Genomic DNA, 14,406 nt, shown 5'->3' with positions numbered 1-14,406 from the left:
CGATGTAGAAAATAGTCTATGATAATAAGTGCCGAATCAAAAGAGGTCAGTGATTTATGCAGAGGTACAGAAAGAAAACATGAAGATTTAAAGTCCAGCAGAGCATTTTCATACAGTCACTTAATGATACTGTTAGAGATCTGAAGACACCAGTAATTTGGCAGTCGATACCAATGCCACTGATGTTCTATGGTTCTTAATACCACTGCAAGAAAACATAAACCAATAAAATGAATGTATTTCAACACTGACTTTTTAAATTGAAAATACAGGTGTGATGGATTTTTCAAGAAATACAAAGACATTTCTATTATTTAAAACAATATTGTGCAAATAAATAAAAAAGCTATCCACTGTTTTATGGTGTTATAGCATTTTCACTGCAGCCGCCTGATATTTTTTTAAAAAAAAGAATGCATATAGTAAATAGGCACAATGATTTTTTTGAACATTGTTAAGTTATTGAAATCTCTGAAAAAAGTCAGATGCATTCACTCTGTGTGTTGATTTCCCCTCCTAAATATCCTCCTGATGCTTTTACTGCGAAAAGGCCATTGTGTATTGTGAAAGCCACAGACACACACACTCAAATATGCTGACAGACTGAACAGTAACATTGGTAACCAGTTAAGATAAGAAAAGATAAGATAAGATCTACTTTTTTATCCTGGTGGAAGTTATTTTGCCAGAGAACAATAAACAATAGAGAAAGGTTAGTGGAATATATACAATTACACAGAGGATAGTAGTAAAATGAAAATAGCAAAAAATACAAAGTATCAAATTTCTAAAACAGGCACAACGACAGAGAGCAACCGTGGCAGGCAGCCGTCTCCTCCAGGTGGATGTGTTTGGAAAACCTCCAAACAAAGCCTTCCCAGAGGCATCCAAATCAGATGGCCAAACCACCTCAACTGGCTCCTTTCGAGGCAAAGAAACAGCGGCTCTACTCCGAGCTCCCTCCAGATGTCTGAGCTTCTCACCCTATCTCTAAGGCTGAGCCCAGCCACCCTACGGAGGAAGTTTATTTCAGCCGCTTGTATCCGTGATCTCGTTCTTTCGGTCCATACCCAGACCTCATGACCGTACAGTAGGTGAGGGTTGGGACATAGATAGACCGGTGAATTGAGAGCTTTGCCTTACGGCTCAGCTCACTCTTCACCACGACAGTTTGATACAACGCCCGCATTACTGCTGATGCTGCACCAATCCAGACATTCCCAGTTTGACCTCACTACAAGTTTGGGTTTATCAGGTCTGTTTGGCAGCCTTCCCTACCACTGAATCCAACTCGCCACCAGGTGGTGATCAGTTGACAGCTCTGTACCTGTTTTTATTCAAGTGTCTGAGACATGAGGCCGCAGGTCTGATGACACGATTGATTGCAAGTCAATCATCGACCTTTGGCCTAAGGTGCTCTGGTACCAGGTAAAATTATGAGCTACCTTGAGCTACCAGGTAAAATTAATAACTGCTGTTCGTTGCATAAGCATGGACAACAGTCAGAGTTTTCCCTTCTCTCACCTTGGGTGACTCCATTAAAGGAGAGAGTCCAACCGCTGTCCAGGATTTTGGTTCTGGAACTCTTACTGTTCGTAGAGGCGACCTCAACTATATCTAGGCGGTATTGCTCCACCTCCCGCACCAGCTCAGGTTCCTTCCCCACCAGTGAGGTGACCTTCCATGTCCCCAGAGCTAGTCTACACCACCAGGAGGTGGTGCACCGAGACGCCCACTCCTGCCAAACCCCTAATTCACATAGCACCTGACCAGACACTACGGGCGAGGTAGTGACTTTCCTTATCCTTGCTGTCATCGGGGTTTTCTGAATCGCTCTGTGTCTGGTCCGTCCCCCAGGACCAATTTGCCTTGGGAGATCCTACCAGGGGCTATTGCTCTGGACAACATGACTCCCAGTATCACAGGGACACTCAAACCCCTCCACTACGATAAGGTGGCAATTCATGGTGGGGACTACAAAAAACAAACTACAAAAACAGCAGCATTATATCTACATATTAAGTAAAATAAATTACATTATTGCAAATGGGCTGTAAAGACTTGCACATAAATTAAAGTACTGCACATGAATTGTATGGGTTTGAATATTGCACGAGTCTGGTATTTTCAAAAGTCAGTTTGTGGTTTACTGGTCCAGTGTTCATGAGGGAGATGACTTGTGAGAAAAAGCTTCTCCGGTGCCTCAATGTTCTGGTGTTCAGAGTTCTGAGGCAGCGGTCGGAGGGCAGCAGTTAAAAAAGGCGTTGCCCTGGCTGGGAGGAGTTGGAGAGGTTATTTCCTGCCCTTTTCCTTATTCTGGAGGAGTACAAGCCCTGGAGGGGAGAAGGAGAGGCTCCAATGATCCTCTCAGCAGTGCGGACTGCCCGTTGCAGACTCCTCATGTCTGATTTGGTAGCAGAACCGAACCAGACAGCGATAGAGGAACACAGAACCGACTCATTGACTGCTGAGTAGAACCGGATCAGCAGCTCCTGTGGCAGATTGACCTTCCACAGCTGACAGAGGAAGTACCGTCTCTGTTGGACCTTCTTCACCATAGACGCTATGTGGGGCTCCCACTTCAGGTCCTGAGAGATGGTCATGCCCAGGAACCTGAAGGACTCCACAGCAGCCACAGTGCTGTCCGGGAAGGTGAGGGAGTGAGTGCAGGGTTGTTCTTCCTGAAGTTCACTGTCATCTCCACTGTTCTAAGCGTGTTCAGTTCAAGCTTGTTGAGGCTGCACCAGACAGCCAGCCGCTCGACCTCCTCTCTGTATGCAGACTCATCACTGTCCTGGATGAGTCCAACAACAGTGGTGTTGTCTGCAAATTTCAGGAGCTTCACAGAGGGTTGTGCGGAGGTGCAGTTGGTGGTGTACAGTAAGAAGAGCAGAGGGGAGAGAACATATCCCTGGGGGACACCAGTGATGATTGTGCAGGTGCCAGATGTGAAGGTGGCCAGCCTCACCCACTGCTGTCTGGCTGTCAGGAAGCTGGTGATCCACTGACAGGTGGAGGCTGGCATTGACAGCTCGGTGAGTTTGGGAGGAGATGATCATGTTGAAGGCCAAGCTGAAGTCCATCAACTGAATCCTCACGTAGGTTCCCGATCTGTCAAGATGCTGCAGCGTGTAATGCAGTCCCATTTTGACTGCATCATCCACTGACCTGTTTACTCGGTAGGCAAATTGCAAGGGGTCCAGAAGGAGTCTGGTAATGTCTTCCAGGTGGACCAACACCAGTCTCTCAAAAGACTTCATGACCGCAGACGTTGAAACGATGGGTCTGTAGTCATTCAGCAATGTGATCTTGGGTTTCTTGGTGACCACGATGATGTTGAAGCATTCGAAGCAGGAAGAAACCTCACACTGCTCCAGTGATCTGTTGAAAATCTGACACATGAAAGCTGGTCTGCACAGACTTTCAGGCAGGCAGGTGAGACTCGGTCTGGGCCTTGTGCTTTCTGGCTCTTTTGTCTCCTGACGAGCTGACAGACGTCTTCTTCACAGATTTTGAGTGCATGTAGGGTGGCAGGAAGGTAGGGAGAGGGGGCGGTAAGCCGGGCTGCAGAAAGTGTTGATGGCTGTGCGGAGAGAGGGTCGGTGTGGGGTGTAAGATAGTTCTTTTAAAATCTACAGTAGAACAGGTTCAGGTCATCAGCCAGCTGTTGGCTCCTAGCAGAGGTGGCTGGTGGCAGCTTGTAATTTGTGACATGTTTCAGACCTTTACACACTGATGCAGTGCTGTTGGCTGAGAAATGGTGTTGATCCTGGTTCCACTTCCAGCAAGTTCTGACAGCATCCCGAATCTTCTTCTTCGGCCTATTCTCTGGCCATTCCTTGCATATTAGCACCGTATTAACAGATACCAGCTGAGTGTTTCTGAATCACCTAATTTCAGGCCATGGCCTGTTGGTCATTGCAAGCATGTCAGCTTTTCATGGGCTCCAACCCTTCAGACCGATAGTATGTTCGATCCACTCTTTCATTCCATCCTTATGGGGGACTTTTTGGGAGTCCGCCATCCTGGTAGCCACCACTGATCCATGAAGAAGCCTTCCCCTACATGGCAGCAACTCAACTCAGTCATCATCAACATAACACTTATTTCCCATGTTGTTAAATCGAAAAAACTGGAACCTTGTCTTGCCACATATTCCACACATTAGGTTCCACTGACATTAAAAGCCTAAAAAGTTAGTCAGATATTTAACACTAACTATATTTTCACAAGGAAATATTGATACATTTATATACCCATTTTCAGGAATTTTCTAGGTCCCCAACATGAGTGTTGTTTGAAAAGTTTGCATTTTTCTCCTAATTCAAGGGATAATAATCAAAATTTGGCACCAGCTCTTGTCATTCAGATCTGAAAGAAACAATGCTGTCTTTGTCTTTACCACCTTTCACGGCGATGGCAATTATATTAATAACTCCAAGTACACTGAAACCTTGAAAGGATTTCCCAGGTCAGTCTTTTGGGAGACGCAACATATTTCCTGGATTCTGTCTGAATTGACTCAGACTGACACACAACAACAAATTAAAACATCACCACATGTCACCAAGGACACAACAGCTCCTTCTTTCAGGAAATAACTGTTGATTGGCTGTTAGCCCTGTGGACAGGTGATGAAGTCACGTGAGATGTTTGTGAGGACGAAGCTCATATCCAGTGTGTGACAGGAGAAACCCTGCAGTCCAGCACTGCTCACCTGGAAACCAGAACAGCCTCCAACCTGCAGATTCAACAGATGTCTGTGCTGACTCTGGATCTTCATGGTATGAATACAAACTGTCAGACTGTCTTTGTGTTTTATTTCCAGGGACAATGACAGCTTCAGTTCACTTCTAAAATGTCTCATGCCAATGATTCTGTGCACAGTGAAGCTCAGGATGACAGGTTCCTTGAGATTCTGATGGTTTCATCTCTGTCTACAATTCCATCCTGTGTGTTTCTCTACATTAACGGGATCATGTTGTTCACTCTGAGGAGTAAAACTGTGTTTTGTGAGACTGCTCGCTACATTCTGCTGTATAACCTGTTGTTTGCTGAAACTGTGCAGCTGGTTCTGAGTCAGGTTCTGTTCCTGTTGGCTGCTGATAGAGTAATAATGACGTATCCTGTGTGTGGATTTCTCACCCAGCTCACTAATCTCACCACTGTGATCTCTCCTCTCACTCTGGTGGTGATGTCTGTGGAGAGATATGTTGCTGTGTGTTACCCACTGAGACATGCTGATATTGTCACTGTCAGAAACACAGATGTGTCAGTCATTTTGATTTGGATGTTTTCTTTTCTGAATGTTCTCATTCGACTTCTTCTGCTGTTGGAGCTTCCTTTTGACGACCTGCTGAATCTACAGGTCAAAGGATTCTGTTCGAGTATAAACATGTTTGTTGGACCAATATCTGAAGCTTATAGCAGAGCATTCACAGGTTTTGTGTTCACATCAGCCGGTGTGGCCATCATTTCCTCCTATATTGGTGTTGCAGCAGCAGCCAGGTCGGCCTCTGCAGACAAAGCTTCAGCCCATAAGGCTCGAAACACACTGCTGCTGCATCTGGTGCAGTTGGGCCTCAGCCTCTCCTCCACCATTTACACTCCACTGCTCATTGCTCTGTCAACAGTAGTGGTCAGAATTGTGCTTGTCCGCATCCAGATTCTTGTTTATATGTTTACTTTCATTGTGCCCAGATGTCTGAGTTCACTCATCTACGGCCTCAGAGATCAGAGCATCAGGCCTGTCCTCATGTTCTACCTCTGCTGCCGACAGGTGTCAAAGTAAAGTCTGAGGTCTCATCCTTGGCTTCAATGTAAATGGATGAAGCTTTACATATGTCTGTATATGTGGTATAAATTGTAAATAACATCCTAAAGCTTCCAAATCCTTGATTTAACTTGAAAGCTTCTGAATGAGCTTCACAAACATTACATTGTTTTGAGAATGTTGTTCTGTTGTGTTGTCAGTCTGTCTTAAATCCTCTGCGACAGCAGAATCCTGTCACAACAAAGTGTTATTGTTCTTACTGAGAATATATTATTTGTGATTGTTACATTACATTTGAATTTTTACTGTCAGCTATAACACTGATCATGTTGAGTTGTGAAGATTATCTGCTGCTTTTTTCCTCTGCTGCTCTCTGAAGGAAACTAACTCTGCCTGGTTCTCTGTCCTGCACAGCATCAGCCACCTCATCTGAAAAATACCTTCAACCTTTCCAAACATCTGTCTCATTTTTCACTGGAGTTTTTATCTGCTGCGTTTCTGCCAGGAAAAGAAAAATATTTGTGACATAGAAAATATTTAAGCCACGAATTGGGAACAATTGTGTGATTAATAAAGGGACTGATGGTTACCTTTTCTTGTTTGTTATTTTCTTCATATTATAGTTGGTGTAACTACAGTTTGAAAGAATTTTACAAGAAGGGATGATTGAAAACAAAATAACATCAGAAGAAATTTATTGTGTTTGAAGAAAATCTGGGACTTTGACATGAGGTTGAAAAATAATACAGATAAGACTAAACTGCAAAAGACAAATGAGGGTGCAATGTAAAATACAATTTTTTAAAAGCACATCCAGAGGTCAAGTTTTTATTCAGAACTCTGAAGAATTCAGAACAGACTAATGTGAGAAATCATAACCACTGTGACAGATATGTAAAAAAAAATGACATAGACATAGATTAACCAGACAACAGAAATGAAACATAAAGCATACACATGATGTACGATGTAGAAAATAGTCTATGATAATAAGTGCCGAATCAAAAGAGGTCAGTGATTTATGCAGAGGTACAGAAAGAAAACATGAAGGTTTAAATTCCAGCAGAACATTTTCATACAGTCACTTAATGATACTGTTAGAGATCTGAAGACACCAGTAATTTGGCAATCGATACCAATGCCACTGATGTTCTATGGTTCTTAATACCACTGCAAGAAAACATAAACCAATAAAATGAATGTATTTCAACACTGACTTTTTAAATTGAAAATACAGGTGTGATGGATTTTTCAAGAAATACAAAGACATTTCTATTATTTAAAACAATATTGTGCAAATAAATAAAAAAGCTATCCACTGTTTTATGGTGTTATAGCATTTTCACTGCAGCCGCCTGATTTATTTATTTTTTTTTAAAAGAATGCATATAGTAAATAGGCACAATGATTTTTTTGAACATTGTTAAGTTATTGAAATCTCTGAAAAAAGTCAGATGCATTCACTCTGTGTGTTGATTTTCCCTCCTAAATATCCTCCTGATGCTTTTACTGCAAAAAGGCCATTGTGTATTGTGAAAGCCACAGACACACACACTCAAATATGCTGACAGACTGAACAGTAACATTGGTAACCAGTTAAGATAAGAAAAGATAAGATCTACTTTTTCATCCTGGTGGAAGTTATTTTGCCAGAGAACAATAAACAATAGAGAAAGGTTCGTGGAATATATACAATTACACAGAGGATAGTAGTAAAATGAAAATAGCAAAAAAATACAAAGTACCAAATTTCTAAAACAGACACAACGACAGAGAGCAACCGTGGCAGGCAGCCGTCTCCTCCAGGTGGATGTGTTTGGAAAACCTCCAAACAAAGCCTCCCCAGAGGCATCCAAATCAGATGGCCAAACCACCTCAACTGGCTTCTTTCGACGCAAAGGAACAGCGGCTCTACTCCGAGCTCCCTCCAGATGTCTGAGCTTCTCACCCTATCGCTAAGGCTGAGCCCAGCCACCCTACGGAGGAAGTTTATTTCAGCCGCTTGTATCCGTGATCTCGTTCTTTCGGTCCATACCCAGACCTCATGACCGTACAGTAGGTGAGGGTTGGGACATAGACAGACCGGTGAATTGAGAGCTTTTCCTTACGGTTCAGCTCCCTCTTCACCACGACAGTTTGATACAACGCCCGCATTACTGCTGATGCTGCACCAATCCAGACATTCCCAGTTTGACCTCACTACAAGTTTGGGTTTATCAGGTCTGTTTGGCAGCCTTCCCCACCACTGAATCCAACTCGCCACCAGATGGTGATCAGTTGACAGCTCTGTACCTGTTTTTACTCAAGTGTCTGAGACATGAGGCCGCAGGTCTGATGACACGATTGATTGCAAGTCAATCATCGACCTTTGGCCTAAGGTGCTCTGGTACCAGGTAAAATTATGAGCTACCTTGAGCTACCAGGTAAAATTATGAACTGTTGTTCGTTGCATAAGCATAGACAACAGTCAGAGTTTTCCCTTCTCTCACCTTGGGCGACTCCATTAAAGGAGAGAGTCCAACCGCTGTCCAGGATTTTGGTTCTGGAACTCTTACTGTTCGTAGAGGCGACCTCAACTATATCTAGGCGGTATTGCTCCACCTCCCGCACCAGCTCAGGTTCCTTCCCCACCAGTGAGGTGACCTTCCATGTCCCCAGAGCTAGTCTACACCACCAGGAGGTGGTGCACCTAGACGCCCACTCCTGCCAAACCCCTAATTCACATAGCACCTGACCAGACACTACGGGCGAGGTAGTGACTTTCCTTATCTTTGCTGTAATCGGGGTTTTCTGAATCGCTCTGTGTCTGGTCCCTCCCCCAGGACCAATTTGCCTTGGGAGATCCTACCAGGGGCTATTGCTCTGGACAACATGACTCCCAGTATCACAGGGACACTCAAACCCCTCCACTACGATAAGGTGGCAATTTATGGTGGGGACTACAAAAAACAAACTACAAAAACAGCAGCATTATATCTACATATTAAGTAAAATGAATTCCATTATTACAAATGGGCTGTAAAGACTTGCACATAAATTAAAGTACTGCACATGAATTGTATGGGTTTGAATATTGCACGAGTCTGGTATTTTCAAAAGTCAGTTTGTGGCTAACTGGTCCAGTGTTCATGAGGGAGATGACTTGTGAGAAAAAGCTTCTCCGGTGCCTCAGTGTTCTGGTGTTCAGAGTTCTGAGGCAGCGGCCGGAGGGCAGCAGTTAAAAAAGGCGTTGCCCTGGCTGGGAGGAGTTGGAGAGGTTATTTCCTGCCCTTTTCCTCATTCTGGAGGAGTACAGGCCCTGGAGGGGGGAAGGAGAGGCACCAATGATCCTCTCAGCAGTGCGGACTGCCCGTTGCAGACTCCTCATGTCTGATTTGGTAGCAGAACCGAACCAGACAGCGATAGAGGAACACAGAACCGACTCATTGACTGCTGAGTAGAACCGGATCAGCAGCTCCTGTGGCAGATTGACCTCCCACAGCTGACAGAGGAATTACAGTCTCTGTTGGACCTTCTTCACCATAGACGCTATGTGGGGCTCCCACTTCAGGTCCTGAGAGATGGTCATGCCCAGGAACCTGAAGGACTCCACAGCAGCCTCAGTGCTGTCCAGGAAGGTGAGGGAGTGAGTGCAGGGGTGTTCTTCCTGAAGTTCAATGTCATCTCCACTGTTCTAAGCGTGTTCAGTTCAAGCTTGTTGAGGCTGCACCAGACAGCCAGCCGCTCGACCTCCTCTCTGTATGCAGACTCATCACTGTCCTGGATGAGTCCAACAACAGTGGTGCTGTCTGCAAATTTCAGGAGCTTCACAGAGGGTTGTGTGGAGGTGCAGTTGGTGGTGTACAGTGAGAAGAGCAGAGGGGAGAGAACATATTCCTGGGGGACACCAGTGATGATTGTGCAGGTGCCAGATGTGAAGGTGGCCAACCTCACCCACTGCTGTCTGGCTGTCAGGAAGCTGGTGATCCACTGACAGGTGGAGGCTGGCATTGACAGCTCGGTGAGTTTGGGAGGAGATGATCATGTTGAAGGCCAAGCTGAAGTACATCAACTGAATCCTCACGTAGGTTCCCGATCTGTCAAGATGCTGCAGCGTGTAATGCAGTCCCATTTTGACTGCATCATCCACTGACCTGTTTACTCGGTAGGCAAATTGCAAGGGGTCCAGGAGGAGTCTGGTAATGTCTTCCAGGTGGACCAACACCAGTCTCTCAAAAGACTTCATGACCGCAGACGTTGAAACGATGGGTCTGTAGTCATTCAGCAATGTGATCTTGGGTTTCTTGGTGACCACGATGATGTTGAAGCATTCGAAGCAGGAAGAAACCTCACACTGCTCCAGTGATCTGTTGAAAATCTGACACATGAAAGCTGGTCTGCACAGACTTTCAGGCAGGCAGGTGAGACTCGGTCTGGGCCTTGTGCTTTCTGGGTCTTTTGTCTCCTGACGAGCTGACAGACGTCTTCTTCACAGATTTTGAGTGCATGCAGGGTGGCAGGAAGGTAGGGAGAGGGGGCGGTAAGCCGGGCTGCAGAAAGTGTTGATGGCTGTGCGGAGAGAGGGTCGGTGTGGGGTGTAAGATAGTTCTTTTAAAATCTACAGTAGAACAGGTTCAGGTCATCAGCCAGCTGTTGGCTCCTAGCAGAGGTGGCTGGTGGCAGCTTGTAATTTGTGACATGTTTCAGACCTTTACACACTGATGCAGTGCTGTTGGCTGAGAAATGGTGTTGATCCTGGTTCCACTTCCAGCAAGTTCTGACAGCATCCCGAATCTTCTTCGGCCTATTCTCTGGCCATTCCTTGCATATTAGCACCGTATTAACAGCTACCAGCTGAGTGTTTCTGAATCACCTAATTTCAGGCCATGGCCTGTTGGTCATTGCAAGCATGTCAGCTTTTCATGGGCTCCAACCCTTCAGACCGATAGTATGTTCGATCCACTCTTTCATTCCATCCTTATGGGGGACTTTTTGGGAGTCCGCCATCCTGGTAGCCACCACTGATCCATGAAGAAGCCTTCCCCTACATGGCAGCAACTCAACTCAGTCATCATCAACATAACACTTATTTCCCATGTTGTTAAATCGAAAAAACTGGAACCTTGTCTTGCCACATATTCCACACATTAGATTCCACTGACATTAAAAGCCTAAAAAGTTAGTCAGATATTTAACACTAACTATATTTTCACAAGGAAATATTGATACATTTATATACCCATTTTCAGGAATTTTCTAGGTCCCCAACATGAGTGTTGTTTGAAAAGTTTGCATTTTTTCTCCTAATTCAAGGGATAATAATCAAAATTTGGCACCAGCTCTTGTCATTCAGATCTGAAAGAAACAATGCTGTCTTTGTCTTTACCACCTTTCACGGCGATGGCAATTATATTAATAACTCCAAGTACACTGAAACCTTGAAAGGATTTCCCAGGTCAGTCTTTTGGGAGACGCAACATATTTCCTGGATTCTGTCTGAATTGACTCAGACTGACACACAACAACAAATTAAAACATCACCACATGTCACCAAGGACACAACAGCTCCTTCTTTCAGGAAATAACTGTTGATTGGCTGTTAGCCCTGTGGACAGGTGATGAAGTCACGTGAGATGTTTGTGAGGACGAAGCTCATATCCAGTGTGTGACTGGAGAAACCCTGCAGTCCAGCACTGCTCACCTGGAAACCAGAACAGCCTCCAACCTGCAGATTCAACAGATGTCTGTGCTGACTCTGGATCTTCATGGTATGAATACAAACTGTCAGACTGTCTTTCTGTTTTATTTCCAGGGACAATGACAGCTTCAGTTCACTTCTAAAATGTCTCATGCCAATGATTCTGTGCACAGTGAAGCTCAGGATGACAGGTTCCTTGAGATTCTGATGGTTTCATCTCTGTCTACAATTCCATCCTGTGTGTTTCTCTACATTAACGGGATCATGTTGTTCACTCTGAGGAGTAAAACTGTCTTTTGTGAGACTGCTCGCTACATTCTGCTGTATAACCTGCTGTTTGCTGAAACTGTGCAGCTGGTTCTGAGTCAGGTTCTGTTCTTGTTGGCTGCTGATAGAGTAATAATGACGTATCCTGTGTGTGGATTTCTCACCCAGCTCACTATTCTCACCACTGTGATCTCTCCTCTCACTCTGGTGGTGATGTCTGTGGAGAGATATGTTGCTGTGTGTTACCCACTGAGACATGCTGATATTGTCACGGTCAGAAACACAGATGTGTCAGTCATTTTGATTTGGATGTTTTCTTTTCTGAATGTTCTCATTCGACTTCTTCTGCTGTTGGAGCTTCCTTTTGACGACCTGCTGAATCTCCAGGTCAAAGGATTCTGTTCGAGCAAAAACATGTTTGTTGGACCAATATCTGAAGCTTATAGCAAAGCATTCACAGGTTTTGTGTTCACATCAGCCGGTGTGGCCATCATTTCCTCCTATATTGGTGTTGCAGCAGCAGCCAGGTCGGCCTCTGCAGACAAAGCTTCAGCCCATAAGGCTCGAAACACACTGCTGCTGCATCTGGTGCAGTTGGGCCTCAGCCTCTCCTCCACCATTTACACTCCACTGCTCATTGCTCTGTCAACAGTAGTGGTCAGAATTGTGCTTGTCCGCATCCAGACTCTTGTTTATATGTTTACTTTCATTGTGCCCAGATGTCTGAGTTCACTCATCTACGGCCTCAGAGATCAGAGCATCAGGCCTGTCCTCATGTTCTACCTCTGCTGCCGACAGGTGTCAAAGTAAAGTCTGAGGTTTCATCCTCGGTTTAAATATACATGAACTAAGCTTTACATATGTCTGTATATGTGGTATAAATGGTAAATAACATCCTAAAGCTTCCAAATCCTTGATTTAACTTGAAAGCTTCTGAATGAGCTTCACAAACATTGTTTTGAGAATGTTGTTCTGTTGTGTTGTCAGTCTGTCTTAAATCCTCTGCGACAGCAGAATCCTGTCACAACAAAGTGTTATTGTTCTTATTGAGAATATATTATTTGTGATTGTTACATTACATTTGAATTTTTACTGTCAGCTATAACACTGATCATGTTGTGAAGATTATCTGCTGCTTTTTTCCTCTGCTGCTCTCTGAAGGAAACTAACTCTGCCTGGTTCTCTGTCCTGCACAGCATCAGCCACCTCATCTGAAAAATACCTTCAACCTTTCCAAACATCTGTCTCATTTTTCACTGGAGTTTTTATCTGCTGTGTTTCTGCCAGGAAAAGAAAAATATGTGTGACAAAGAAAATATTTAAGCCACGAATTGGGAACAATTGTGTGATTAATAAAGGGACTGATGGTTACCTTTTCTTGTTTGTTATTTTCTTCATATTATAGTTGGTGTAACTACAGTTTGAAAGAATTTTACAAGAAGGGATGATTGAAAACAAAATAACATCAGAAGAAATTTATTGTGTTTGAAGAAAATGTGGGACTTTGACATGAAGCTGAAAAACAATGCAGATAAGACTAAACTTCAAAAGATAAATGAGGGTGCAACGTAAAATACAATTTTTAAAAAGCACATCCAAAGGTCAAGTTTTTATTCAAGACTTTGAAGAATTTACAACAGACTGATGTGCAGAAATCTTCATAATTTAGATGATTCATTGTGTTGCTTTGCAGACCAGAAAAGACATCTTTACCAGGTCTTCAGTGCAGCTTGAGAAAATGAAAACAGAAATCATAACGACTACTAGATATGAAGAAAAATCACGATTGAACATAAGACGTAGATTAACCAGGCAACGGAAATTAAACATGAACTTTACACGTGGTGTATGATGCAGAAAATAGTCTATGATAATAAATGTCGAGTTAAAACACCCTTGTTTTCTTCAATTTCTTGTTCATTTCAATGCCTGGTACCACTAAAGGTATATTACCGGAAGAATACAATGAACACGACAAAAAATGCAGCTGATTCCATAATGCTTCATGTCCTATTTGATATGCTGAAGCTTTATTGTATTCCCAGGGTCCATAAGAGGGCATTTCATGTCCTAAGCAGCGCTGCACATGCAAAGGCTCAGTGTGGTTTCCTGCTGACATTCAAGCCGTAGCACATCTCAGAAGTTGTCAGCTCTCACATAATGCCTAAAACAAAACAATTATGTGAAGCCATAAAGGCTGCCATCTTGGCACTGCTGGGAATGAGCATGAGTGAGAGACAGGTAGTGAAAAAACAAGACCCAACATGGTACTACCAAATTGGTGGAGAGAATGCCAAGATGCATGGTTGCAGTCATCAAATACAACAGTCATGCAATCAAGTGCTATCTCCTGTGTGGAAAACATGGAATGCCTAGAAGCATTGTTTCTGGCAGTTCAATGCCATAGCTAGGCGAGGCAAGGAAAACACCCTTTAAACAGAACCACATATAACACACAATGGGATACATGTATGATAAGCCTGATGATACATACTGTCAGGCCTGTGGCTGCTGGGCCTAGACAGTGCTCTCCCCTTCCCTTCACCCCTCTTTCCTTCTCTAAGGCTGAATCCCAAACCGCCCCCTACACACTATCCCTACACACTACCCCTCCGTTTGCGCGTTCCCGCGGAGGGTCCTCCATATTAAGGGCCGTCCCAAACCGCGTAGTGCGGAGGGGGAGTGGACT

The 14,406-nt window shown here is 44.1% G+C and overlaps 2 protein-coding genes across 2 annotated transcripts; both read left to right on the top strand.

Moving 5' to 3' along the window:
* The first annotated feature begins 2,595 nt into the window (after window positions 1-2,595).
* On the top strand, window positions 2,596-5,791 carry LOC110970608 (odorant receptor 131-2-like). Its single transcript, XM_051944229.1, has 2 exons — window positions 2,596-2,652; window positions 4,841-5,791. The coding sequence occupies exons 1-2, from the start codon at window positions 2,596-2,598 to the stop codon at window positions 5,789-5,791; spliced, it is 1,008 nt and encodes a 335-aa protein (XP_051800189.1).
* Window positions 5,792-9,333: 3,542 nt separating this feature from the next.
* On the top strand, window positions 9,334-12,527 carry LOC127532487 (odorant receptor 131-2-like). Its single transcript, XM_051944228.1, has 2 exons — window positions 9,334-9,390; window positions 11,577-12,527. The coding sequence occupies exons 1-2, from the start codon at window positions 9,334-9,336 to the stop codon at window positions 12,525-12,527; spliced, it is 1,008 nt and encodes a 335-aa protein (XP_051800188.1).
* The last annotated feature ends 1,879 nt before the right edge of the window (window positions 12,528-14,406 follow it).

This window comes from Acanthochromis polyacanthus, chromosome 23 (genome assembly GCF_021347895.1).
Source record: "Acanthochromis polyacanthus isolate Apoly-LR-REF ecotype Palm Island chromosome 23, KAUST_Apoly_ChrSc, whole genome shotgun sequence".
Classification (NCBI taxonomy): Eukaryota; Metazoa; Chordata; class Actinopteri; family Pomacentridae; genus Acanthochromis; species Acanthochromis polyacanthus.
This window is presented reverse-complemented; position numbering and strand designations above follow the sequence as displayed.